The 23,678-nt window shown below is 52.1% G+C and overlaps 5 protein-coding genes across 5 annotated transcripts; all 5 read right to left on the reverse strand.

The window, feature by feature from the left end:
* Positions 1–2,555: 2,555 nt before the first annotated feature.
* Positions 2,556–5,335, reverse strand: UCRPA7_7770 (putative rna-dependent rna polymerase protein; the record flags this gene model as incomplete). Its single annotated transcript, XM_007920297.1, has 4 exons — positions 2,556–3,018; positions 3,074–3,394; positions 3,474–4,846; positions 5,027–5,335. The coding sequence occupies 4 exons, from the start codon at positions 5,333–5,335 to the stop codon at positions 2,556–2,558; spliced, it is 2,466 nt and encodes an 821-aa protein (XP_007918488.1).
* Positions 5,336–9,804: 4,469 nt separating this feature from the next.
* On the reverse strand, positions 9,805–12,275 carry UCRPA7_7771 (putative striatin pro11 protein; the record flags this gene model as incomplete). Its single annotated transcript, XM_007920290.1, has 3 exons — positions 9,805–10,058; positions 10,112–11,839; positions 11,930–12,275. The coding sequence occupies 3 exons, from the start codon at positions 12,273–12,275 to the stop codon at positions 9,805–9,807; spliced, it is 2,328 nt and encodes a 775-aa protein (XP_007918481.1).
* A 1,509-nt stretch (positions 12,276–13,784) lies between these two features.
* On the reverse strand, positions 13,785–15,429 carry UCRPA7_7772 (putative dna repair protein rad14 protein; the record flags this gene model as incomplete). The annotated part of the gene is made up of 3 exons (XM_007920289.1): positions 13,785–14,200; positions 14,284–14,902; positions 15,400–15,429. 3 exons carry the CDS (start codon positions 15,427–15,429, stop codon positions 13,785–13,787), a joined length of 1,065 nt encoding a protein of 354 aa, XP_007918480.1.
* A 303-nt stretch (positions 15,430–15,732) lies between these two features.
* On the reverse strand, positions 15,733–16,568 carry UCRPA7_7773 (putative phosphate transporter protein; the record flags this gene model as incomplete). Its single annotated transcript, XM_007920288.1, has 3 exons — positions 15,733–16,127; positions 16,241–16,401; positions 16,546–16,568. 3 exons carry the CDS (start codon positions 16,566–16,568, stop codon positions 15,733–15,735), a joined length of 579 nt encoding a protein of 192 aa, XP_007918479.1.
* A 951-nt stretch (positions 16,569–17,519) lies between these two features.
* On the reverse strand, positions 17,520–19,109 carry UCRPA7_7774 (putative alpha beta hydrolase protein; the record flags this gene model as incomplete). The annotated part of the gene is made up of 1 exon (XM_007920287.1): positions 17,520–19,109. The coding sequence occupies one exon, from the start codon at positions 19,107–19,109 to the stop codon at positions 17,520–17,522; it is 1,590 nt and encodes a 529-aa protein (XP_007918478.1).
* Positions 19,110–23,678: the final 4,569 nt, after the last annotated feature.

The raw sequence follows: 23,678 nt of genomic DNA on the forward strand, positions 1-23,678 counted from the left end.
TAGTGTGTGAACCACGAAATCATAAAGCCAAAGAATGAATGGCGTGTATAATTTTGCAGAAGTGGCCGAGAGGGGTCCGCCCGTTGGCGCTTGTGCGCCCGAGTTCATTTCGCGTGAGTGCGTGCTCTCACGATGCTGCCGAGAGACAACACAACCGACAGTCGCACAGAATTTGACGAAACGCTCCAACTTGCGTCCCCAACAAAGATAAATGAACTGACTCAGAGTCTAGAATTTCTTTTCTTGTTGAAAAACGTGTCAAACGGCAGTTCACCGCCAATGAAAGCTCGAATTTGGAACTATCGAATTTGATAGCCTAACCGGCTCACGGTACGGCCGTAAGTCGGTCCAGGGAGCGCCAAGCCGGCCTTATGATGGTCGTGCGGAACGCCGTCAGCGCGTATTCAGTTTTGATTTTAGATAGAGATCAGTCTCCTTTTGGCAGGTTCTTACTTGGAGTACATTGCAGAAAGCTCATGCGAGAGGTGTGGTTAAGGAAATGAGTGCCAATATTGTCAAGACGAAACTCGAAAACACCAAGATTGGTCTCCACCAATTACTAGTATTACATGTCCCAAGCCTGATATATCACCGCCAACGCCTCCTCTGTGTGTGTTGTTGGGAAATCATGCCCGCCGCCCACACTTTTCCACACCACTCTCTCCTTCCCGCCTACAAGTGGCAGGCCATCTACCTGGTAGTTGTCTTCGACAACAATCCCGTCTGTACGACCAAATATAATGATTGTCTTCCTGGGACCACGGTAAGAGAGTTGACGCCACGCGTCATATTGCTCCACAACTGGACCATTTTGAGTGCAACTTATGAATGCAGGAACAAAGCCCATATGGTGCACCACCATCCATCTTACAGATTCAAGGATGTCGAGATCGGCCGGATCGGCGGGGAGTTTGGAAGATGAGGGACTATCGGCAGCCTCGGCCACCACGGAATCTGTCACTACCTCGACCGGGGATCTTCGTGCTTTCACAGCAGTTGTCGAAATGGGGTGCCAGAGCCGCCTCTTCACTATTACCGTCAGGAGACGCTCAGGTAACCACCCTGACAACGCGATCCGGCTCATGGGGCTCAAATCACTTGTACGGACGAGACCAACCGGTGCAAGAAGAACCAGCGACTCAACAATGTCTGGGAAACCATTCGCAAAGCCGATGGAGATGGCGCCGCCAAAGGAATAACCGATGAGCCGGAACGCGTTCAGACCGGTCCACGGGAGTTGCGATGATGCGAGAACGAGAAGTATTTGAGTCGTGTACAGGCGGGTATCGTGCGGCAGATCACCAACGCCGTCTGTGAAGCCGCGGCCGAAGAGATCCTCGCAGAATAAGTCAGATTCGCTTGCCTGTACTCTTTCAATAGGTACAACCTACAAACAGCATCACTCTACACTTCTTGGCTACTAGGCCGTGAGCAATTTTCGCTACTGTTATACAAGATGTACTAATGCCGTGGACTAGAAGCACCTTCTGGCCATTTTCAGGACCCCATTCATAGACACGAATGGATCCATACTATGTCCAACATTAGCTTGTTCTCGCCATGGTCTCAGCTTTGGAGAGCAGGTCTCTACTAGCCGGCGTTGTGACATCCCGAGCGCCAGGAAGTGCATCAGGTTTGTAGTCCAATCTGTCCAATTCCTCCTCCGAAAGGGTCGGAATAACGGCTTGGAGAGGACTGGGTATTCTTTTTGAATAACTTGGACTCGTATAACGACGAGCCAAGAGAATGCAAGTGAAGGCAACCACAGCGGCCGTCTTGTGCCAGACTATGCTCCATGCGAGGCTGTTCCAGGATCTTGATAGGGATGTCAAATCCATCATTGACAGGCGGGCATAAGCGATGCAGGGACAGAAGAGAATTAGTAGACATCGACAGAGAGATGAATAAAATAGAAGTCAAAATGATGATTATCTTGCGCGCCGCCTAGTTGATTGTAGCATAATCTGCACGGAGTTCGGGCTTGTAATGGAATCCGTGTCCTATCCGATTGTGTCAAGGTGCAAAAGACCTCTAAGCTATGGCCCACCCTACTACTACAGCGCCTAGGGATGCGCAAATCCGGTAATCTTGATGTTTTTAACTGACTACGGTAATTACCCCAAACACACCTAGTGCCTAAGTAATTGGCCTCTAGCCGCCTGAAAGAGACACGAGCGCCTTTACTATACGTGTACACTTCGACTCCTGTAAGAGCTTCTATTGATCCCTGTATTATATTTATTATATAGTGAGATAGATCTACCTAGATCTTAATCTACAGTGATGATTTTGGACCGTCAGACGCTTGTCTCCTTATCTCTGCTACGGAAGTGGCTTGTGTACACATCTATTGATAGGTTGATAGCATACTTTTGCGCACTCGTCAGCTCAGCCGGCTACCTAGGTTATGGCGATTTTGTTTCGCATCTGAGATAAAACACGTAATATCAAAATTTTGAGAGATTTGGATTTTACATTATTGGTAGCCAAGTTCTAGGGCAAAGTTGAGACATCTCAGATTCCTTCTGTAGCAATACTGAACCATCATTGGGCACTTAATTAGGCAAAGTCTGCCCATTGCCCCCTCCATTCTCTCTTCCGTTCGTGAGATCATTTCTCCCCTTCATTCCTTGACTAAAGAGTCTCAGCTCAGCTAACAGCGCGGTTGCAGCGATGACACTGAAGCTCTTCAGGTCCCCGTACTCGTCTCTTCGGGAACTCATCAACTCAGTGCCCTCCTCTTCACGCCCCACATACATGCAAGCAAGACACAGGTCGACCGCGCTCATCTCGGTCATGTACCCCGTCAGAGGGATACCGCTGAGTCGCATTTGATCAGTTATCCAAGAACTGATGCGGTCAAATTCGTCTCGCAACTTGGTAGATCTATCACGTTGACGGCGTGTCGCAACTCCTGTGCCGTTGATGATGTGTCCGGTGAAGACTTCCAACTCGGTGATCGGGTGGATTGGATGCTCAGAGTAATCTCCCATGGCACTGAAGATTGCACCCTGGTAACTGTGTGACAGTGTCAGTCTACAACCTCGTCCAAATCGGATTCATGTACAATTACGCCGATCGAATGCGCCGTGCCTCCTCTAGGCGCTCTTTCCATCCGGAGCACCCAATCTCATTGCATCTGTCTGTCGCATGGAGTAGAAGCTGGTCCCAAAATGAAGGGCCACTCGTCACCGTTTTCTCGGTATGAATGTCCTCAAGCCAGATCTTTCCTTCATCCACAGCCCTGTACAGCTGGCCGAGCAGCTTGTCGGATTTGTAGTACTCATAACGGGGGCCAGCTTCATCGTCATCTTCGTCAATCTCGAGTTTCACAAGCTGCTCAAGCGAGATTTGTGATCTGTCAATGAGTTTGGTTTGCGGCCCTGGTGCCAGACTACATAACCGTTAGCAACAATGCTCGTTGAAGTCAAAAGAGAGTGGCTCTCCAATGAAATATGACACAGGTAGCTCACAAGTCGGGTCGAAATTTGCTGCATCGAGGCATTGTCAGCATGTCGACCTCGATTCCTGTCTTTGAGAAATCAACTGCAGTAGATGCCATCTCAGCCAAGGCCAAACAGTCCTTATCCAAAGTTCCTTCCTCCTTTTGATCCGCAAGAATCATATGGCGAGTACAAATGAGTCCCAGTTGATCTGTCTTCATAAAAGTTACAAAGAAGCTAGCCATGTCGTCCTTTGTAATGCTTCGACCGATGTCGAGGGGGGCCATTCGTGGATAGTCAGCGGCGGGAAATGTCGTGGTGGGCTGGGCATCTTGATCCCAGATGATGTGGTAGATATCTCCATCAAGATCACCTCCACTCAGTTGACTAGGGAGATCTCTAGGACCTTTGGAGCTGAAGACAACACAGTTGTTGTGGGCCTTCAACGGGTGCCCATCAGGAGGAATGACATTGTTCGCGACTTGAACGTCGCCGGGATGGAGAGCGGGCGACCTTGAAATCAGAATACGCTCGGCACTTGGTGGATGAGGGTAACGGCCAGACATGGAGCCGAAGATGACGAAGACCTCTCCTTCTTGGAGATAACCCGTCTCATCTATGACACCAAACAGTGTGATGCCTTTCTTCACAGGAATTCGCGCCTTGTGTTTGAGCAATCGCAGGACTCGAAGGACTGTCAATTCAACCACCGATCGCAGAAATTCGTCTCTACGATAGTCAATTCCGACTAGGTCGCAGTAACGAATGAGTTTGTGTAGGCCTATTGAGTCACTAATTCTCTGGGCCTTCAGGAAGTCCGCAGTATTGCTTGCGTTAGAGGTGATGGCGCGTAGATGTGCCAGCTCTTGGTTCTGCATCTCAAAGAACCAATCATTCGAAACACCAATATCTTCAAGAATCTTGATCAACTGGCGATTTAGGACGAGCGAGATTGGTTTCGATGCCACATCACAGATTTCGAGGTTGTTCATGTCCTTGGTGGGAAATTTGATCATCGAGTCTCGAATCTGAATAATGCTTCCAGAGAGACGGCTGTCCACGGCCAACATACCCTTTGCACCGCCCAATCGGACCTGAAAGCACGTCGGAGAGTTCTTGGTTTGACTGAGGTAGCCCCAAGTGGCGACCATGACATCCCACGACATGGTGCCAACGCCGTCACTGAAGACCCGTGTCCTATCTGGCGAAGTTATGTCTTCTATCTTAGTGACGAAGATCTCATTCTCTTTCAGTGGTACAGCGAATGGAGTTTCCGAGAATGCTTGGCCAATCCTGGCAGCACACCTGGCCGGAGAACGAATATTAGAGAAGTTGCCAAGCTCGGAGATAATCGTAGAGTAAGTTTGCTGCTTGTTATTGTCGTCGAGAAACGGACAGGAGAACTAAATTAATAACCATCGTTAGTCTTTTTCCTGGCTGAGATAAACCAAATTCCTTACCCAAACAGAATGGGCACGTAGAGAAGAATGGGAGAACCCCAAAAAGGTGTATTTCCGTCCCGCAATGATGATTTCATTCTGGAGAATGCTCCTGAATCTATCATAGACCGGATCGAGGCTGACCTTGGGATTGAAATGAAGATCACTCCCATCCTCCTCACAGAACTGCACTCGAATGAAGTAGTCGTGATGCTTGGGAAACTTTCGGAGGATTCTGTTCTGCGCCTCCATCTCGGGCCCATGAAGTGTGATCCTTGTTGGGGTCACCATGGCCCGGTTGATACGCGCCAGGTTGTGGCCCTGCGGCATTAGGTATCCATGATGAATCTCATCCTGATTGCGTCTGAGGATACTGATCAGGAAATTAGCATCGAAATGGTGCTGTTCGCCATTGGGTAGAGGGAAGTCAATTTTCTCGAAGAGCCTCTTCATTGCGTCTACAGAAATCGGTCTTCGTCCTGCTGATTTGTCCGCCGTGAAGGCTCGGCGCAGCTCCCTAGCCAAAGCTATCACGGCGCCTGGGTGAAGATAGGCGTTGTATGCCAAAGCTTGCAACTGAAACAATATGCCAAAGGGAAGGATTTTGCGTTCATCAAAAACCGCGAGCTCAACATTCAGAGTTTCCATCTGAGTCGTGAAGTCACCTAATCGTGGACTTGGCAAGCTCTGGCAGACGAAATCGTGCGATGTGATAACCATTGTCTCTTGGCGCTCAAGTTGTCGCATCTTCTCGTATAGCCCATCGGGAAAGATCTCGAATTGGTAGACCAAACATTGTCCAACCACTTTAGCATGTTTCTCGTCGAGCGAGCAGATACGGGAACGAGATGGCCCCCATGATCGAGAAGGCACTACACCCAGCTGCGATAAGATACTCGATAGCTCATCATCAGAAGACGAATAGAAGGAAGGCGAAGTATGAAGCACGAGTGTCAAGAGTCCCGATGCAGACCAAATGAGCTCCACTACACTGGTCAGGGAGATACGGATGTCGAAGTTGGATGGTAGTTTCACTTGCAAGTAGCGTTTGGTAAGCTTCACGACGACCCCTGGAGCATTCCGACTGATTTCAGGGACGAATTGAAAGTGACCGTTCGTGAATGTGCAATATCCGCAGCTCCAGGCCCTGAGGGTAAACGCCACCGCGTCATCCCGACTAGGCTTCTCAGCAGGCTCGGACCGCTGTTCGCGCTCTTCGGCAGCAAATGATATGCCTCTTAGGGTCATGGGATTGGGGTGTCCATCGGGCTCACCTTCCGCGTGGCGAGTGCTCAGCAAGCAGTAGATCGGGGTGTTCATGAAAACCAAATTTGCTCTTGAGCGTTGACCCCTTTGATTAGCCGATAGAGAGGGCTGTCCTCTGTCGCGTGGTGCGTTGAAGCCCCACTGGTTTTGGAGTCCGATGGAGTTGTCCTCCTGGCCATGCTCACGCAGGAAACGCTCACCGTCATCGCGATGCAAGAAAGTAACATTTGCGAACTTTTTCTTCTTCGCTTTCTCACAGTGATAGTCACTGATGGAGAGCTTTGTCATGAAAGGTTCCAACTGGGCTTGGAGGCTTCGCTCGGTGAGATGTCCTGGGACATTGTGCATAAAGACCTCCATAATGACTCGTTTGAGACCTGGCTGATCATCGGGCTTGGGTTCTTGTTGTGTTGAGATGAGAATGGCCTCTCAAGGGAGGAGGCTCGGATTGGAGGCTAGGTGAACGACGTCTGAGGGAGGATGGCCGCGATCAACAGACCAGACCAGCGTTTTCGGTGTATGGAATCACCGAGAATGCCTTTTCGTTGATGAGGACAACTTGACGGTTATTTGTGATCGTGGCGATATGCAAGAGGCCTTCCAAGACCACTGCGGGAAGGCAGGGAATCTCCTTGTCGCACGATGAAGAACGGCGATCGCCTGATGGTTGCACTGCTCACTGTCCTCAAGATGGAGCTGCTCAGTAAAGAAGGGGAGGAAACCAGCTGGGACAGACGTATTGACGGGTGGCAGATGGTCAACCTGGGGCAGGCTCAAGTGGTGTTGTATTCTGGTCGAGGAGAATGTACGGGTACGAGGCCGGGGTGAGGGCGAGAGCGAGCTGAGAGGTGGCAGCCCTAGCAACGGGTAGCTGCCTTGCGCGTCACTTGATGAAGACCAAAAGAGGGAGCATCCACCCCAGGGCGAGTAGCGGTGATTTGGGTGTTGTGCCTCCCCAAGGCACTTGAATTCTGTTTGCTTCGGTTTCCGCCTTAGAAGCACGGTTGGTCAGGTCCTTTGATATCGCTGTCAAACCCAGCCAGCTCACACTAGCAGAATGGAATATTAATACAATTGCCGTTTGCTCATATTGGCTTCAGTTTCCACGAACCACATGACTAGCCAAGATTGAGCCGACTTCCAATGATCAATCTACTGAAGCTTCTTTTAAGTCCTCTATCTTGATTCCCCTAAATTTTGCGGATCAAAACACACTTCATCATGACACTATGTCTATCAGGGCTTCAGTCAGTTGTCCTTACCCTTCCCTCAGCAACTACCCAGTAGCCTCGCTATTTGGTACATGTATCTTCAATGGACAACCTACGAAACCATCGAAAACGTTCATGGCTCTCATAGTTTATCCATTCTCTCTATTACGCTTGAAACACTTTCGGTGTCACTACTACTCGTTCCCTTGATGCAAGTATCGAATGGAGTATCAGACATGCATGATAAATCATTATAAGGGCCTCCTTGATAATTCAATCAATCTACCTCTTTCTATCTACTTAATCCCTAAACACGCTACGATACTGTAGTTAACAATCGTTCATATTTGATAAAACTATTTACTAAGCCCGATGCGCAATACACCTCCAGCAGGCCAATTCAATGAGACACGACCAGTAGTGATATAGGAGCGTGTATTATTATTCAGCGTCGCAACTCTCAGTCAGGACAAGCTGCTTCCCGAGGGTTGAACCTGTCGACTTCGAAACCTCTTACATAGCTGACTTACGGTCCATGCTCCACCCGCCGAGACAACTACCCACCAAATCTCCGCAGTTATGTGAAAGGTATCGTGCAAAACGACATTAATAATGTATGGCTATTGATTGGGCAGGATTCATCACGGACACGGACATCCGATGGTGGAAATAGAGGGCGACTTTAGCCTGGACTCAATGCCGCAGCTACTGGCAATGTTGGGTTCTGATGAACGCGTTTGATATGATCGCAATTAATCTAGGGATCAAGGAGCTTCTTTCGCTTCAAGCCGGCCTTCAAGTCACCGTTTGTGGCTTAAATCAACCGCATCGTGCTGCGATAGCTGAAGCTTAGCGACCACTGCCTGCACATGATTGTATCTAAATGTGGACATGGAATCAGGTACTCACCCAATAAGGATTCAAACAATTTCACGAGCCGTTCTGCTCATAACAACTCGCATCTGCCGAACATAGCGTAGAGACACATGAGCCCAACCAGGGCTTGAGCGCGTTGCCGTGGATTCATTTTGGGATGAGACTCAACCCTGGGTCCTGACATAAGTGAGGGGATCAAGAACTTCAGCCGCGGTGGAATGTTTCCGGATGCTTTACTCTGCAATGTGGACTTCCGGATTCCGGGATATCACATTCCTTGAACTCTACGTTTTCCATAAATACCAAGTCGTTCACCTCAATCTTGCCGTTACAATGTGATCACGACTCCTGCGTGCACACTAAAGGACTGCTGTAGCGGTCATTCAAATCGAGCTCAACTCCTCACGATGGCAATTCTCAGGATCCTCGCAGTCGCCCTGGCAGCGCTGACCTCAACACTTGCCGCACCTTCTCCTGAAGTTCAGAGCGCTTCAGCTGCCGCCAAGTACTGCGATGCATCGACAACCATCTGCTACTCTGAGTATACAAGCCCAGCAAAGGTTGTTTACCGAATTGCCATCCCAGACACTGCGACTGCCACGGCCCCTTTCGACGTGCTTCTCTCTATTGTAGCCCCCACAACCGTTGGATGGGCTGGGATTGCTTGGGGAGGACAGATGGCGTATAATCCGCTCTCCATCGGCTGGCCTAATGCGGCGACCACAGTTGTTTCCAGCCGACGTGCAACGTGAGTTGGACTTGAGACTGCGTAAGATGCTTTGTGGGAGGCCAGGACTAACAGGATCCTCATAGCGGTCACACCATGCCAGCAGCATATCCAGGCGCGAGCTACACGCTTCTTCCGGGATCCAGCACCAACTCCACTCACTGGACGCTGAATGTTTTATGCTCAGGATGCAGTCAGTGGACTGACCAGACCGGAAAGGCTGCGTCTCTCAATCCAGCGAGCACCGCTGTGCCCCTGGCCTACGGGTCCTCGGCAAGGGCCGTGACGCAGCCTGCCAACAACGCCAGTGCTTTCGCCGCGCACGACACAAAGGGGAAGTGGTCGCATGACCTCAGCAGCGCAAAGGTTGCCAACTTCAGCAGTCTTGTCGCTGCTTACATCCAGAGTGGAAAGCCAGCTTTGTGGTAGGGGATAAAATCAGTTATAGTGCTCTATTCGATGTATATCAAAAGCTGCTTAGATGACAATAGGATAGATATGTATATACGCTTTGATGGTAATAACTGTGCCTGCTCACTCTTTTCTGTTCCAGCACAATAGCTGCGGAACATTTCCACAATGATTGGCCTTCGCAAAGGCAATGAACAAGAATTCCGTTTCCCAGAGTACATCATGCTAGTGATCAACAGAAGAGACGTCTGAGAAATGTCTGTCTTCCCTGAGGCTTAGCTACAGCTTTAGCTACAGCTCAACAATTTTTGGTGTTTTCATCGTACAATAGGTTCTATTCATATTACACAGCCAATCCCTCCGGGGATGTTCCAGGGTTCAATCCACTTAAATGCTACGCAAGGTATATCCGCAATGCTGTCACGCAGGTTCTATCTTGCAAACACCTTGACAATGCCGTCTCCTCCGCCACTTACAACCCAGCGACCGCCCCATACAACAGCGCAGACGCCCTCGCCGCGCATAATGCGATGGGACGTGATCTCCTGGGTGCACGACCGTGTTTCCAGGGACCAAAAGCGGAGTGACGCATCGTGGCCAGCACTGACAAGCTCGCGGCCATCAGGAGAGAGAGACAGCGATGAAATGGCAGCCGGGTGGGCCAACATGTTGTAGGTACATTGACCTGGTGATGGATCAGCTTGTGTCTTGATGAAAGGTCAAACAGTGTCAACTTACCGCTGTTTGCGTCAAAGAACCGGATGAAGCGGTCCTCGTGGCCCGAGATGACGACACCCTCAACGCCGCTACCTGCCATTGCCCTTCCTCCGCCAGTCGGACCGCCTCCACTGTCCTCCTCGCCGACTTGATGTTGTGACTGGTCGAGGCCGACTGTTGTTGCAACCACGGAGTTGACACTGCTTTGAAGGGTACCGTCGTATGTCTCGAGGCTTGCCATATTTCCAATCTCCTCGCCTGTTCGGGTATCGTAGACAATAATCGCAGCATCAGAGTATGAGACAACAAAAGATTCGCCTGTTCCACTAAGAGCGGTGATGCACGTTGGGGAGGCTGCAGAGTTGGTGCGAGAGATAGAATGGACAAGAGTGTAGTGGAAGGGGCTGTTGGAAGCCACCGTCGGTTGAGGACTGCTTGGGAATGCCGAGCCGGAGCTCATGCTGTTGCCGCGAACACGTCCACCGCTGCCCGCACCTCGGCGGCCCGTCGCGGCGGCCGGCGGCTGAGGGCTGGTCATTTGTGGTGGCGCACTCACCGCCCAGACACGGATGGTGCCATCCGCAGCCCCAGATGCCAGTAGGATCCGGTCTGGACTGCCGTAAGGGTTCGTCTGACCAAAAATGGCGCCGAGTGTGGCTGGCAGGACACATAGTGACCAAACTGCATCAGTATGCCCATCGAGCGTCGCTTTAGGGTCAACACGCCCACGTTCCCAAACTCGTATTGTAGAGTCCTGTCCGCCAGAAAATATCCACCCATCGCCCTGAGCACGGCCGCCCGTGGAGAGGTTGGGAGACGGAGACCAAGATGCTAGACACATGACGGCTCCTGTATGACCGCGATGTGTGAAGTCCGCCTGAACGTCCAAATCCGATGTTGCGGTGTTTGCGCCGTTGTTGTGTAGGTGGCCTGGGTTGTTGCGCGGGATATGGAAGCGTTTAATCAGGCCGTCATCACCAGCGGTACAAATTTCCGGCTCGCCAGGACTACCTCCTCCGGAGAAAATGACTGTGCGGACAGTGTCTAGATGCCCGCGCAAGCCATAGCGAAGCTTGAAATTGCCGCTTTCTGCCTTTTGAGCCAATGCGTTCAGGGATAGCTCCTGCTCTGCACTTCTTCGACGTGACATGGAGCTCTTTCGCCGGTGGGAGCCTGGTCCACGATTGGGCGACTTTGGCATATTGTCAGCAGTGGGGAAGACATCAACGTCAGGTCGGTTGGACGACACGGGTATTGGTTCCTGCGAGTCGTTAAAGTCCCAAGCATCATCCATACTCTTCACAGCGGGTGCCACTTCGTTTGTCTCTCGGGGAAAAGGTTTCTGAGCCTCCACCTCATCGATAGCTCGGCTCGTGACAGACACTGGGCCAGGCCACTCGACAGCGGCAGGATACGCTGTTTGCTCCGTCGAACGCAGCATAGGCTGGGTTTGCGGCTGCATTACTTGTTGGGGAGGCTCTGCGGTCTTGACGGCATAGCCTTGAGGGGGCGCAGGTCGAGGAGCTATCTCTTGAACATGATTCTGAAGCTCATCCAGCAGAGGAAGCGGGGGCGAGTCACGAGGGGGAAGAGGGTTGGCGGGTGTAATCATCAGATAAGTGAATTCGGCTTGACATTGGTCGAGGAAGGTCTTGAGATCGGACCGTTGTGTCTCGTCGTCGGAGATTCTTTCTAATTCGACGCCCTCCATTTCGGTAGTTGCGCCCGGAATCTTGGCGGCAACTGATGCTGTTGAAGAGAGGTGTTAGCATAGGATGACATAGTTGCGATGAAAGGTATGGAAACCAGGGCATCAATCAGAAGAGGACATCTACGCACAGCGAAGCTTCTCCTGGATCAGGGCGTTGCGGTCGAGCTTCTTTGCCTGCTCGGCGTCGGCCTCGTGCTGTGCGTCGACCGAGGCAGAGGCAGAGGAGCCTTTCAGCTGGTCGCGCTGGTCCTTGACCTTCTTCTCGAGGATGGCGACGTATTTCTTGAGGGCCTTCTGGTTGGCGTCGGCCCTGCGCTGGGCGCCCTCGAGTGCGGCGATGCGGCCCTTCATCTCCTGCTTCTCAATCTCCCACGCGTTGCGGTCGCGCTCGTGACGGTGCCATTCGGTCTGGAGGAATCGCATGACGCCCTGGAGCGTGTACTCGGTGGCGGGGGGCTGCTGATTGCTCTGCATGTTGTTGGCGACCTCTCCTGGACCTCCAGGGCCGTTGCCGATGTTGGTGCCCATGGCCATGAGAACACGCTAGCTCATTGTGCGCTCAACGAGGACAGCGAACGGGGGGCGGGAGGACCGACGGCGGCACGGGGCAGAGAGCCACGCAGCGCGGACGGAAGCAAAAAGTCGCGATGGCGATGACGACGACGATGATGGTACAGAGGAGGAGATTCTCGCAATTGCCACGTCGCAGTGGCAGTCGTCGTCGCGGTCGTCGGGAATAGTGGCCGCGTGGATGGATGGGCGGGCTCCTCAATGGCCGTCGTGTAGCAGTCGCGCTGGAGGTTTGGATTGATGAAGCTAGATAGAGTCAGGTAAGGTAAGGTAAGGTAGGATAGGTAGGTAAGGCCAGGCGAGGCAAGGCAGGGTCGAGTTAACACAACGTTAGTAGCTACTGTAGGTAGCTGGCACACCTGGTTAGGTAAGCTGGTAAGGTATATTTTCGCAGTGGCCCGGGCTCAGAATCGCAGAGGAATGGAACTATGGAGCACTACCTAGGTACCTACTGTACCTATGTACCTACCGTTATCTCCTGTGAACAGTTAACAGCAGAAGCTGCATGGCCAGATGGCCGATGCGTTGCCGCCAGCATCGGCGACAATCACCTGGGCATAGATACTACTGTAGATAATTCTGTATCGATTATGCCCAATCACATTGGGAGTTCCCTTGGGCAAGGCGGCAAGGCATCAATTGAAACTCGCAACCCAGAATTCATGTCCATTTTTGCAGCACCCATGTCGCCCGTTCAGGGGAACCTTCCCTAGCTTCCCGCGCTATCCCACCTGGGCATACCTAGGGACAACGCACAGACCAGCCAACCAGAGCTCCCATCAATTACTTACAATGATTCTTCAGATCTGTTCTACCTTAGGTAAGATATAAGTCTATATTTTATTATTCCAGCTCATGCTGTGTAGCCAGAAGGGTATTCGTGTAGATGCTGGCATATGCGGGGCTGGGTTGAGAAGCCTGGCACGCACTTGCCATTTGAACAAGCTGGAATAGTCAGTGATGCTCGGCTGTAGATGGTCTTATCCGATCCTTTATAAGGACCCTGCGATGAAGATCGACATCCCGCCAGCACGAGATCCCAGATTTGTTAACGAGCGGAATCCGGGGGCGCATCGTTATCTGGCTTATAGCAAAGGCCAAGAGTCGCTGCAATAGCCTCGGCACCATGATACCTGTAGTCTTTGATCGTAACAGCCCAAAAAGCCGAGCAGTTCAACCCGCCATGCCCGTTCGCCAGGATGCTTTCTAACATCAGATCGCGAGTTGCGCTGGCAAATCCTTCTATCGCCAACACACGATCCAACACGAAGTTTGTGAACGCTGGTCAGCGCGCCTCGATAGTGTAGGCACGCCGGCAGTGAGTGCTGTTGACTCTTGCAGGCCTTGGCTTTCCTCCCCGTGTCGCTAATCCGGAATTGGTCTTCAACGGGCTCCCATAAGCCCAAGTCCCTTCTAGAACTCCAATTCTTCAACCTCCATTCCGCAGGTGCTACACGTCTTGACCGTGATGCCCTCCTCGTTCTCGACAGCCCGACCCCATTCATGAACATGTCGGCCGCCGGTACCCACTGCATCTCCAAACTTGGTCGCGCCGCCTGCCAGGTTGCCCGTCCCTCGCCGGTGCGCCTCGACCCGTGTCTTGCGCTTCAGGTCGTTCAGCTTCTCCTTGAACTTGGCCTCCTTCCGCCTCTTCTTGTCCGTCTCGCGTCGTTCGAACTCGGCGTCCAGCGCCTCAGCCGACCCCCACTTTGTGCCAAAGGCATATTCCTCCACCTGGTATCGTAGGAACAGCATCATGTCGTGCCAGTGAGACTTGTGGGGATTCGGTCGCGAGAGATGTGGTAGTAGATCGGCATCCTTGAGCTCGGCTAGACTACAATTAGCATAGGGAGTACAAATGGAAGCAGTCAGAAGCTTGGTGTGGCATCAAGGGGACGTTGGCACCACTCACGTTCTGTTAAGAGGTAATCATCCCGGCATTCGGTCTTGGTGAGAAGACTGTACTTCTCCGGGAACTTGTCCTTGCACGAATTGCAAACACAGCAACTGAACACCTCCTCCCAGACCCAGTCAATCTCGAGGCTACCGCACTCTCGGCACTTTTTCCTCTCCTTCTCGTCTGTCAGGACACTCAACCCAGGCTCGAAGGGGCCAGCCTTTTGGCGTTGTAGCTTTCTTATTAGTTGTAGCCTCTCCCACTCCGCCGCCGTCATGTTTTTCGGCTTCTGCTCGGGCTCGGGCTGGCCAGGCCTATCGCTAGACAGGGCATTGTTCCAGGGATCGTCTTCCGTTGACAAAAAGCCTCCCTTTGTGTCCGTCATGGCACTGAAGTTGTAGTCGACGAATTTGGTAAACTTGCGCGCCGGCCGGATCTCGCCCTCACCATCCCTGTTTGCCGAAGACCGAGCATCGCGATTGCTCGAAGGCACTTCAGATCTAGCGATGGACTCGAATGGTCGCTTGCGGGCCTTTGGGCCACCAACAACGTGGATATCATCTGTGGCGACAAACCCGGAAGAGGTCTTGTGGATGACGGGTGCGGTGCCGGATGCTCTCTGGTCAGCTTCTTTCTGGTCGCGCAAAGCCTTGGATCGGAGACGAGATTCTTCCTTTGAAACGGCACACCGCGGTTAGCAAGAGGGCGTCGAGGGCGCGTGTTAGGACCACGGCACCAAAGCTTACAAGCCGTCTCGTCACCTCCGGAGTTGGTGGTGACTGTGCCGCCGTCGACAATTGGGCGGATCTCTGTGGTGGGGTCGATGGTCGCTCCATGGCACCGGAGTAGAAGAGGAACGCCTCTCGTATGGGTTAGAAGAGAGGCAGCTTGAAGCAGGTGCAGGATAATCCGGTCCCCTCTAAATAGCAGAAGAAGGAAGAAAGACGATGCGTCGTGTTACGGCGAAGGTGAAGCGTGTGCACGACTCGTCGCCGGCGGAATTATAGGTGATGTCAGGCAAAGGCAATTTAGGTATGGTACGTACCGGCTTAGGGTACCTGCGGCTGCTGGATGAGTGCCGACCGTTCGTCTGGTAAGCTGCAAATGGATTGATCAAGTCTACCTGATCACAGCAGGGCGGTACTCGGTAAGCACGCGCATTCCTGCGAGACTTTTACAAGGTAGTCGCCACGTTTCAACAGCAGTTATTCATGAAACTCGATGTACAGAATGCCCTCGCCGCACACGCGCTGAGATCTCATATTTGGAGGTTATTAGATATGTATTTGGTTCGTCCTGTGCGAGGACATGCGCTCCATTTACTACATCATGGAGCACACGCTGCTATCTTTGCCCGTCTACCCAATCTATGTAAAGCCCACAAGACAAGAGTATAGGTGACCGTTATCGCTCCTAGCTGCTCAATCTACCGTGAACACGTCACGAGAAGTGGCAGAGACTTCCTTACTCCTCCTTGACGCCACCACGGCCGGCGCGCTCGGCAGCCTCGATAGCCTTCTTATCGCTCTGCGCGGGGCCACCGGCCATGCTGCTCATGAAGCCAGCGGCGGCCTTGAATGGTCGCTTGAGGTCGCCGGTGGCGGGCTGGCCGAAGAGGTGAATCTTGACCAGGTTGGACTCGAAGGCGCCCTTGACGGGGATGATGGACTGGATCAGCAGGGGGTTGGTGTACTTGAAGTAGAAGTGCATGACGCCCATCATGGCGACACCCATCATCTGGGAGCGGAACATCTGCTTGAGCTGGCCCATGTCGTAGGCGTGGACCGTCGTGGTCACCAGCTTGCCTTCCTCGGTGGAGCCCATCGGCGCCGGCTCGACATACTTGAGGGTGGTCAGGTCTGCAAAGAGGGCACAGCGCGTCAGCACACAACACATCGCCAGAGGAGTCCATCCATACGCAGACTCGTAGTGGCATGGACGGTAGAGTTGGAGGAACACAAGATACACATACCCTTTTTCTTGTCAATGGCGGTCTTCAGGTAGAGGTAGATGCCGAGGATGACCAGATTGCTGAACACGTAGAGGGCGCGGCAGGCATTGAGCACATTGGGGTCATCGAAGGGCACCTTCTTGGCAACTTGCATCATGCCGAGGATGATGACAATGTTGGTTCTGCCCGCGAGAGTCAAGAGTCAGTAGATGTTCCAAGCAGCACCCATCACCAACGAGCCGAAGGAAGTCGAGATCGAGAGCGCGTGCGCCCGCTCCCGCTGGCTGGCGCAGAGAGAAAAGAAGACAGGAGGGTCGGGCACATACACTTGGGGGCTGAGGCCGGCCATTGTGACTGACGGTGATGGTGATGATCGAGGATGGAGAGAGTCGAGCAAAGTGCCGGAGCGAGTGTTGATCTTGGTCTCGATCTCGAGGGCTCAGGACGCTGGAGATTGTCTCGGGACAGAGTACCTATGTAGGTACAGTACCAGTATGTTTGTGGGAGGAGTGAGATGGCGGGCGAATTTTGCGCTGTCTGTGGTGAACGAGGTGCGACTGTCGGAAATTCGATAGCGGAGCTTGCTCAAGTGAGTTAAGGCCAACCTGGAACTTTCTAGGGTACAACACACTGCACCTACAGTCCTACACTACCCGGTACTACACGCGGCGGGGCCACCGGGCGCCCCGCCACCTCAGCGATCCCGCCGCCTGAAGAAACAAAAAGAAAGACGCACGCCATCCGCCCGCCTCGCCCCTACAATTTTCCGGCAGGCCCCGGCGTGGTGTTGAAGACCAGTGTTAGGACACCTTCCTCATACAGTAACTTCCTCACGAATGGGGCTCTGGGGCTCTGTTAGCCTCCAACCAGCGAGTAAGACACATTCTATTTCAGATTCACTGTCACTGTCACTGTTAAGAGCTGCTTGAAAGAGCATCCTGACTCGCCACCTTGGGGCAGAGTATCAGCACGTACGTTTGCAATGAAAGACACCACTAGCTCTCAAGCGTTAAGCATCTCGGCGGATTGCCTCCCCTATGTCGTCACCCCCCGAGTTCCGTAGAGTTTCCAATCACACATTATCTTACAACTCTGGGATCGCGTCCAGCAGTATGTCGTACCGCTGCCAATCCCTGCATTTGCTCGGTCGTGATGTTCTCAAGGCATCTTACCTTGGCAGTTTCTCTCATCACGCCTGTTGAGTTGATCCCCCTCTTGCCGGGCATCAAGGAGCCACCACGTGTGGGGAAGCCATTGTCCTTCCCCCCCGTTGACTTCCAATCTAAGCCACACCAATGGCTCATAGGAAAGGGTTGACGGCATCCCAGAATTCTTGAGGATTCTCACACATGGGCAAGTGGCCCGCCTCTGGTACGACCTTCAGCTGTACACCAGTTGCACCAATGCCCCCCTTGAACCCATCCATCGCCTTGACCAGAGCCCCCTTGCCGTCGCCTTCGCCCACGACGAGCAGCCCTGGGATCTGACACTCTCCTATAGTCTCTTTCATGTTGTAATCCCATAGGGCCTGGCAGCTGTACCTGAACCCCTCAATGTCGTTTGCACCAACCATCTCCGTCATCCAGCTTGTCACGTCCTGCTTCGAGGTCACCGTTCCCGGATGGAACCACCTCTCCACAGTCTGCTTTGCCAGCTTTTGGATGCCTGGCGTCCCATCGACAGGTGTCTCCGCTACTGTAATCCGCTCTTTCCAGGCCCTAGTGTTTGCTTCGCTGCTGGCCGCGTTGAAGTCACAGGCCACGAAGCGGCCCAGCTTCCCTGGATACTTCAGGGCGAACTTCAGGGTGGTCGCTCCTCCCATGCTGACCCCAATGAGAGCGTGAAGTTTCTGAATGCGTAGCGCCGACAGCAGAGTCGCCAGATCATCAGACAGCATGTCGAGGTTCGCGGCGACGGGGGGACTGGGGATGGCGTGTCTGCCGCGCGTGTCGTAGCGGAGGATACGAAACTCTGGCCGGGCAGACTTCAAGATGTCTACCAGCGGATCCCACATGTGCAGGGAGGTGAGGAGCGAGTTGCAAAAGGCAAGGGTCGGGGCATTCGGCGACGAATTGCCCTCCAGGCGATATGGAATTGAGAGCCCATCTGCCGTGGTGATATAAGATGAAATGACAGGCCAAGAACCCGGTGTGGTAGAGGTCAAGCCATCGGCAGAGGTGAACGCAGCGCTCGATGGCAATCGAGAGAGCGAAGAGAGGTCGCGAGGCGCAGGCCCAAACACATAGAAGGGGTTGTACGTCCTGCGTCCCTTGTCGGCCACGAACTTAGCAAAGACCTGCTCCCTCCATGGTGTAGAAGTGGCCGCTTTGTACTCGGGTCCTCCGAGACCATTGGCTTTGGCATACTCGTAGAGGACAAGGTATTTAAGAGGCGCATCCTTGTCGAGGCTGGAGGTCCTAAATCGGCGGGCCCGCAGCCAGCCAGGGACCTTGGACAGCATGGGAATGTGTTCCTCCTCAAGCCACGAGATGTATCCTTGTTCTGCACCCTCCACTGCCGTCAAGGTCATCTCAACAGCAACGAGAACAATACCCTCGGCCTCCTCGTCCGTCAACTGCTCGATTGGGACCCAGTCCGGCGATTCTCTTGTGGATTGCAGGTCGTAAAAGTAGCGATTCACGTCCACCTCGCCAATTGTTTCGGCCTCCCGTGACGATCTGTTGGCGCGCAGAGTCAGGTAGGTCGGCGTCTCGAGGTGGGACATTGAAGTCACATCATAGACGGCGAGAAAAGTTGGTTCGATGGCATCAGTTGCGCGGAAGCGTAGACCGTTGCTGAAGATCTGAGGGATACGGACTCGAGTCGGGCCGTGTTCGTTGTTGTACCATTCATGAAATTGATCCAGAGACAAGCCCGGCTTGGGTTGCATAGTCACATAGAGGAGTCCTGGAGATGCCATCTCGTCCAATGCTTCCCAGGTGTGTCTGGGTAGAGCTGGCTATGTTAGGGATTGGGTACAGAGATATTAGGACCAACGACAACGGCAGCAGCAGCAATAGCAATAGCACCCAACAAATCAATAATATAGCGACGACTTCGGCAGGCAAGATCAGATCTATCCTAGGATACCTTAGTATATCTAAGATATATGGAAAAGGCCAGCGGCAATTCCCCGCGGCCATGTTCCAAGGTCCCCTTCCTAAGCTCCTGGCACCGGAGGTCGTTTCGGCCCTAGAATGACGTTTGGGCCAAGGTTGGCGGGGTCGGCAGCGCCTAGCGGGTTGAAGATACAGCATTTAAGCCGGCCAGCGCGGGGCTGTCGCCGGCGGAAAAGGGATTTCCCCAGTCCGCGCCACCCTCACGAAAACAACGCGGATCACAACAAGGACCTGACTTCTCGTGCCTGCTCGCAACTCAGTTATACTCGATGCTAACTCATGCGGTGTGTCTCAGTATATCTAGAGTAAGTGTACTCATCTGGAGCGAGTCTCTTTTGTGGAATTGAGTCTCCTGTTTCCGGCAACTGAGCATTCCACAGGCCAGCACGATCTCACAGTCTAGCATCGACGACAATCACAGAAAGGAGAAGATGTCGCCCATGGGAAGAGACCACTGTTCCTGTTGATATCGCGCATTCTTTGCTGCAGCGGGTCGCTTACTATCACAACTGCTATGGCCCAGCAGCGTGTCCAGACACGCCGCCAGAGTACATACAAATGGTTATGGATAAGTATTCTCGCCTCCGCCTTTATCCGAGACCCGCCCAAACTAGATCTCTCTGAATATGATGGGACCGTTTCGCGCCTCTGAATGTCTCCAACCTCCTGGTGAACCTGTGCATTTGGACCTACTCATTTCACGGATCCTCAAATATCTCTAGGCTCAGTGAGGTCAGGCCGTCTCGCACAAGTGTTGCCAAATCGGAGCCCGCTCGCGCCTGCCCACTGAGACCCCTAACGATCAGACGGCGCCCAGAGTTCCTCGGTGCCACCAAATCTGCCACCTGATGCATGTCGCCAAGTGAGCAGCTGATAACAAACTTGATACCATTTGGAGCTTGTGCAGATGTGACTGTGTAATCGTGGACTGCGAAGTGGACGGCTGTAGTTTCAGGGGCTTGATGTATCGTGGCATGACCCTGATCAGGCATCAAGGGCGAATCCGGACTGCGCATATATGGCCCCGAAAGTCTCACGCTATTCCAGAAATCGAGGAATGAGACATATAGTCGTCGGGCCGCGCAAGATTGGGACAACCTGGGATTGTTGTTCGCTGTACGAACAGATGGTCGTCTTCTTGGAGATGGATCCTTCTCGTAAACATCCTCTTCCCCTTCTGTGTAGTAATCTGCCGCTTGAGGATGGTGCATGAACATAAAGGAGGATTCTGAGGGCGTAGATTTCTTGACTTCCTTGTCTTTCGTTTGCTTCGCCTTTTTATTGCGGCTTGAGTGCTTCTTCTTCGACTTGCTCGAGTTTCCGTGACTGGGAAAGAAGAATTGATCCATGCTGATGGTGCTCAGTGTTGCTTCATGGTAAATACACGTCTTCAAAGCTATGTTAGGAGGGTAATAGCTGGCAGCCACAAGAAATGAATGAGTGAGCCCAATTATAGCCCTATCAGGTCTCACGAAAGTGTCACGTCACTCCTAACAGTAATTCTGCTTGGCAATCAACTCTTGTCTTGCTCTCTTTCAGATGACAACAAAGTAGCTCCAGCATGCAGCACTCATTTTAGCAAACTTCCTCAGTACTATTGCCTTTGCACAATCACAATGCACGTAGCGGCTTTGATGTAGGCTATAATGCAGTAAAGGCAGAGTTGATAATAAATTCAACAACAGAGGCCGGTTATCAGACGACCATGACTCAAAGGTTGAATATATTGCATCTTCGCACTCAGGAAATAAAACATAGAGTCAACACTACACGAAACATTTCAACGCTTCTGCACTCGCCACACTCTTACATAACCTCTATAGAACAAAGACGTAAGACACTTGACGAGAATATGAGCAATTTGAGGATGTACGACAATGTTTGTGTACTTTTCGTCGTGCTGGTGGAGAAAAGACCCTTAGTCAAGCAACAAGATGCTGGTGCTATCTGATCTCGTTATGCACACATCTCAAATCTTTTTGACGGGCCGATTTTCGATGCAAACCCAAGCCTTCATACAATTAATCCATCTTTGAATGCTGATGTGTATTTGCTACATCTAAACGCTTGACTGCTGCAACGCTGAAGAAATCAAATGCTATGCCTTGTTATAATGCTGTTTTGAGACAGTCACATTAAGAGAATGAGCCATGTTTGGGCCTGACATAAGGGTTAGCGGTCTTGAGTCATTCAGCGCCAAGTCAACCTACTTTTGTTCTATAGCCTGCGGATATGTCCAAAAGATAAACGCAGACGCCAAAGGGTTTGTCAGACGCCTCCATAGGGAAGGACCAGGGATATAGTGGCTGGTTCGATCATATTCAAAGAAAAGGATGGCATTCCCAAGTATATTGAGAAGACGCGACAACCTGAAATCTATTAGTGAACTGCAACCAAAATAATACCTAATCATGGGAAGGGGGAAAGCCTACATATTACCAGCTATCATCACCAGTGAACCATAAGCGATATTGAGAGGAGATGCCTCCCTTGCACATAGTTGAATCAGTCTCCAGAATGGAGCTATCTGCTGTCAGGTTAGGATGCAGCAAGATAATTTAGAGGAAACAGTGCGTACCCAGATACCCACGATGACCAGTTCAATAAAGAAGGTCCAATGGTATGTTCTCACACGCGAGCCTCTAAATAGCAAGACCCCAATGCAGATCCACATCAAGAGGAAGTTTACCTGTTTTGTTGTCAGCCAAATCCACATCAACATTGAATCAATACGGGAGTAGTACCGTTGCGGGCGCAAAGATCAGTATATCATGCCGGAAATATCTCCAGCAAAGGGCAGAGGCAGTAATGCCGAACGACAACTGGATCCAGCCCAGGCAGAAGTAAAACAGCAAAACATTCGCATATTGGCCGTAGCAGGATATATGAAACTGGACATGGCCATTTGCAGTCTCGGTGGTGATCGGCCACCCGCACCATCTACACACCCAGTAGTCGATCAAATTGCCGAGGATGATCTTCTTGCCCACACGAACGGTGCCATCACGAGTCTGCCGCGCACAAGATATACAGCGACTTGACAAAGGGTACCCAACATCCTTGGGAGTAGTCCGCAGCCGATCGAAAGGCAATGGGAGGAACCTCAAGCAGAGACGGCAGTGCGCAATCAAGATCTTGCGGAAGTTGTCAGGCCCGAAAAGTGCGCGGATGACGGCCGGTGATGCAAAGGCGTGAAAGTATGTACATGTTTGGCGAAGGTTGTCGATATCAACAAAGCTGAGTTGGCGGATGATCATCAGTTGCAGCTCGTTGGGCAGATTCATAAAGGTCCTCGGTTCCTTGATCTTTGGAGGTGACTGCTCGGCCTTACTCCTGGTGTGTGTGAGAGTGATCTGATCTTCATCTGTGAGGCCCGTTTCGCCAGCTCCACACGCTTCCAGGTCTCGGGTCGTACCGGTGGTGGTATTTAGCCCGGACGTTTCGATTGAGGTTAGTGATCGCCGGATGTCGTTCGCAATGCCGGTCGCACAGCGAGATGCGTGCTCAACGGCACTAGAATGACGCTCCATGGCCCACCCTCGATGAGATGGAAATTTGATGACCATATGAATGAAGTGCAGACAGATTTGAAGTCAGCTCAAGTCAGCGCAAAGGAATCTCGCCCTGGGCGGCAGCGCCTCAGCCTGATTTCGCAGGAGGCGGGGCGGGGGAGGGGCGAGAACATCCAACACCTGCCAGGCCTATCAACGACAGCCGCTGCAAGACACCAGCTGAACAAGGTGATTCCTCAAATGGACACTCTTGAACACGTGAGAGCTTACTATGAAGCGATTTTCGATAGCTTTTGAGGAAGGACACGTTTGTCGGATCATGTAAGCACTGTAAAGGAGGAATCCGAGAAGCTTGGGGGAAGGTAAGCACGGAAAGACGCGGTAATATCAGCCACACGTCAGGCAGCCTTTAAATGAGTCCTATATGTGGAAAATACAATAGTCTTCGTAAACTGACTATGCAGTAACTCCATGATCTAGTCGTTAAACTGGCACATCTCCGAGTAGAATTTGTTACGACGCTGAGCTAATGTGCCTACAGCAGTCGGAGCGCAGCCAGAGAGCCTCACTTGAGCCAAGCTATCTACCTAAGGTAGTGGCAAATAGCATATAGGTTTCCAAGGTTACCTAAGTTCGAAGACATTGCTGTTGCGAAACCCGAAATCAGCAATGGCGCCGTGGGTCTTTTCAACTATCTCAATGTTATAGTTCATATGAAGCGACACCCAAGCGCGAGTACCAAACCCGCCGTCGCAACTGGCTCTACTCTTGTGACAGACCGTAGAGCGCGTACGAGCATATAATTGGGTAATGGAAAGTTCATTAAAC

Source organism: Phaeoacremonium minimum (genome assembly GCF_000392275.1).
Source record: "Phaeoacremonium minimum UCRPA7 unplaced genomic scaffold PA7_03_scaffold_554, whole genome shotgun sequence".
Lineage (NCBI taxonomy): Eukaryota > Fungi > Ascomycota > Sordariomycetes > Togniniales > Togniniaceae > Phaeoacremonium > Phaeoacremonium minimum.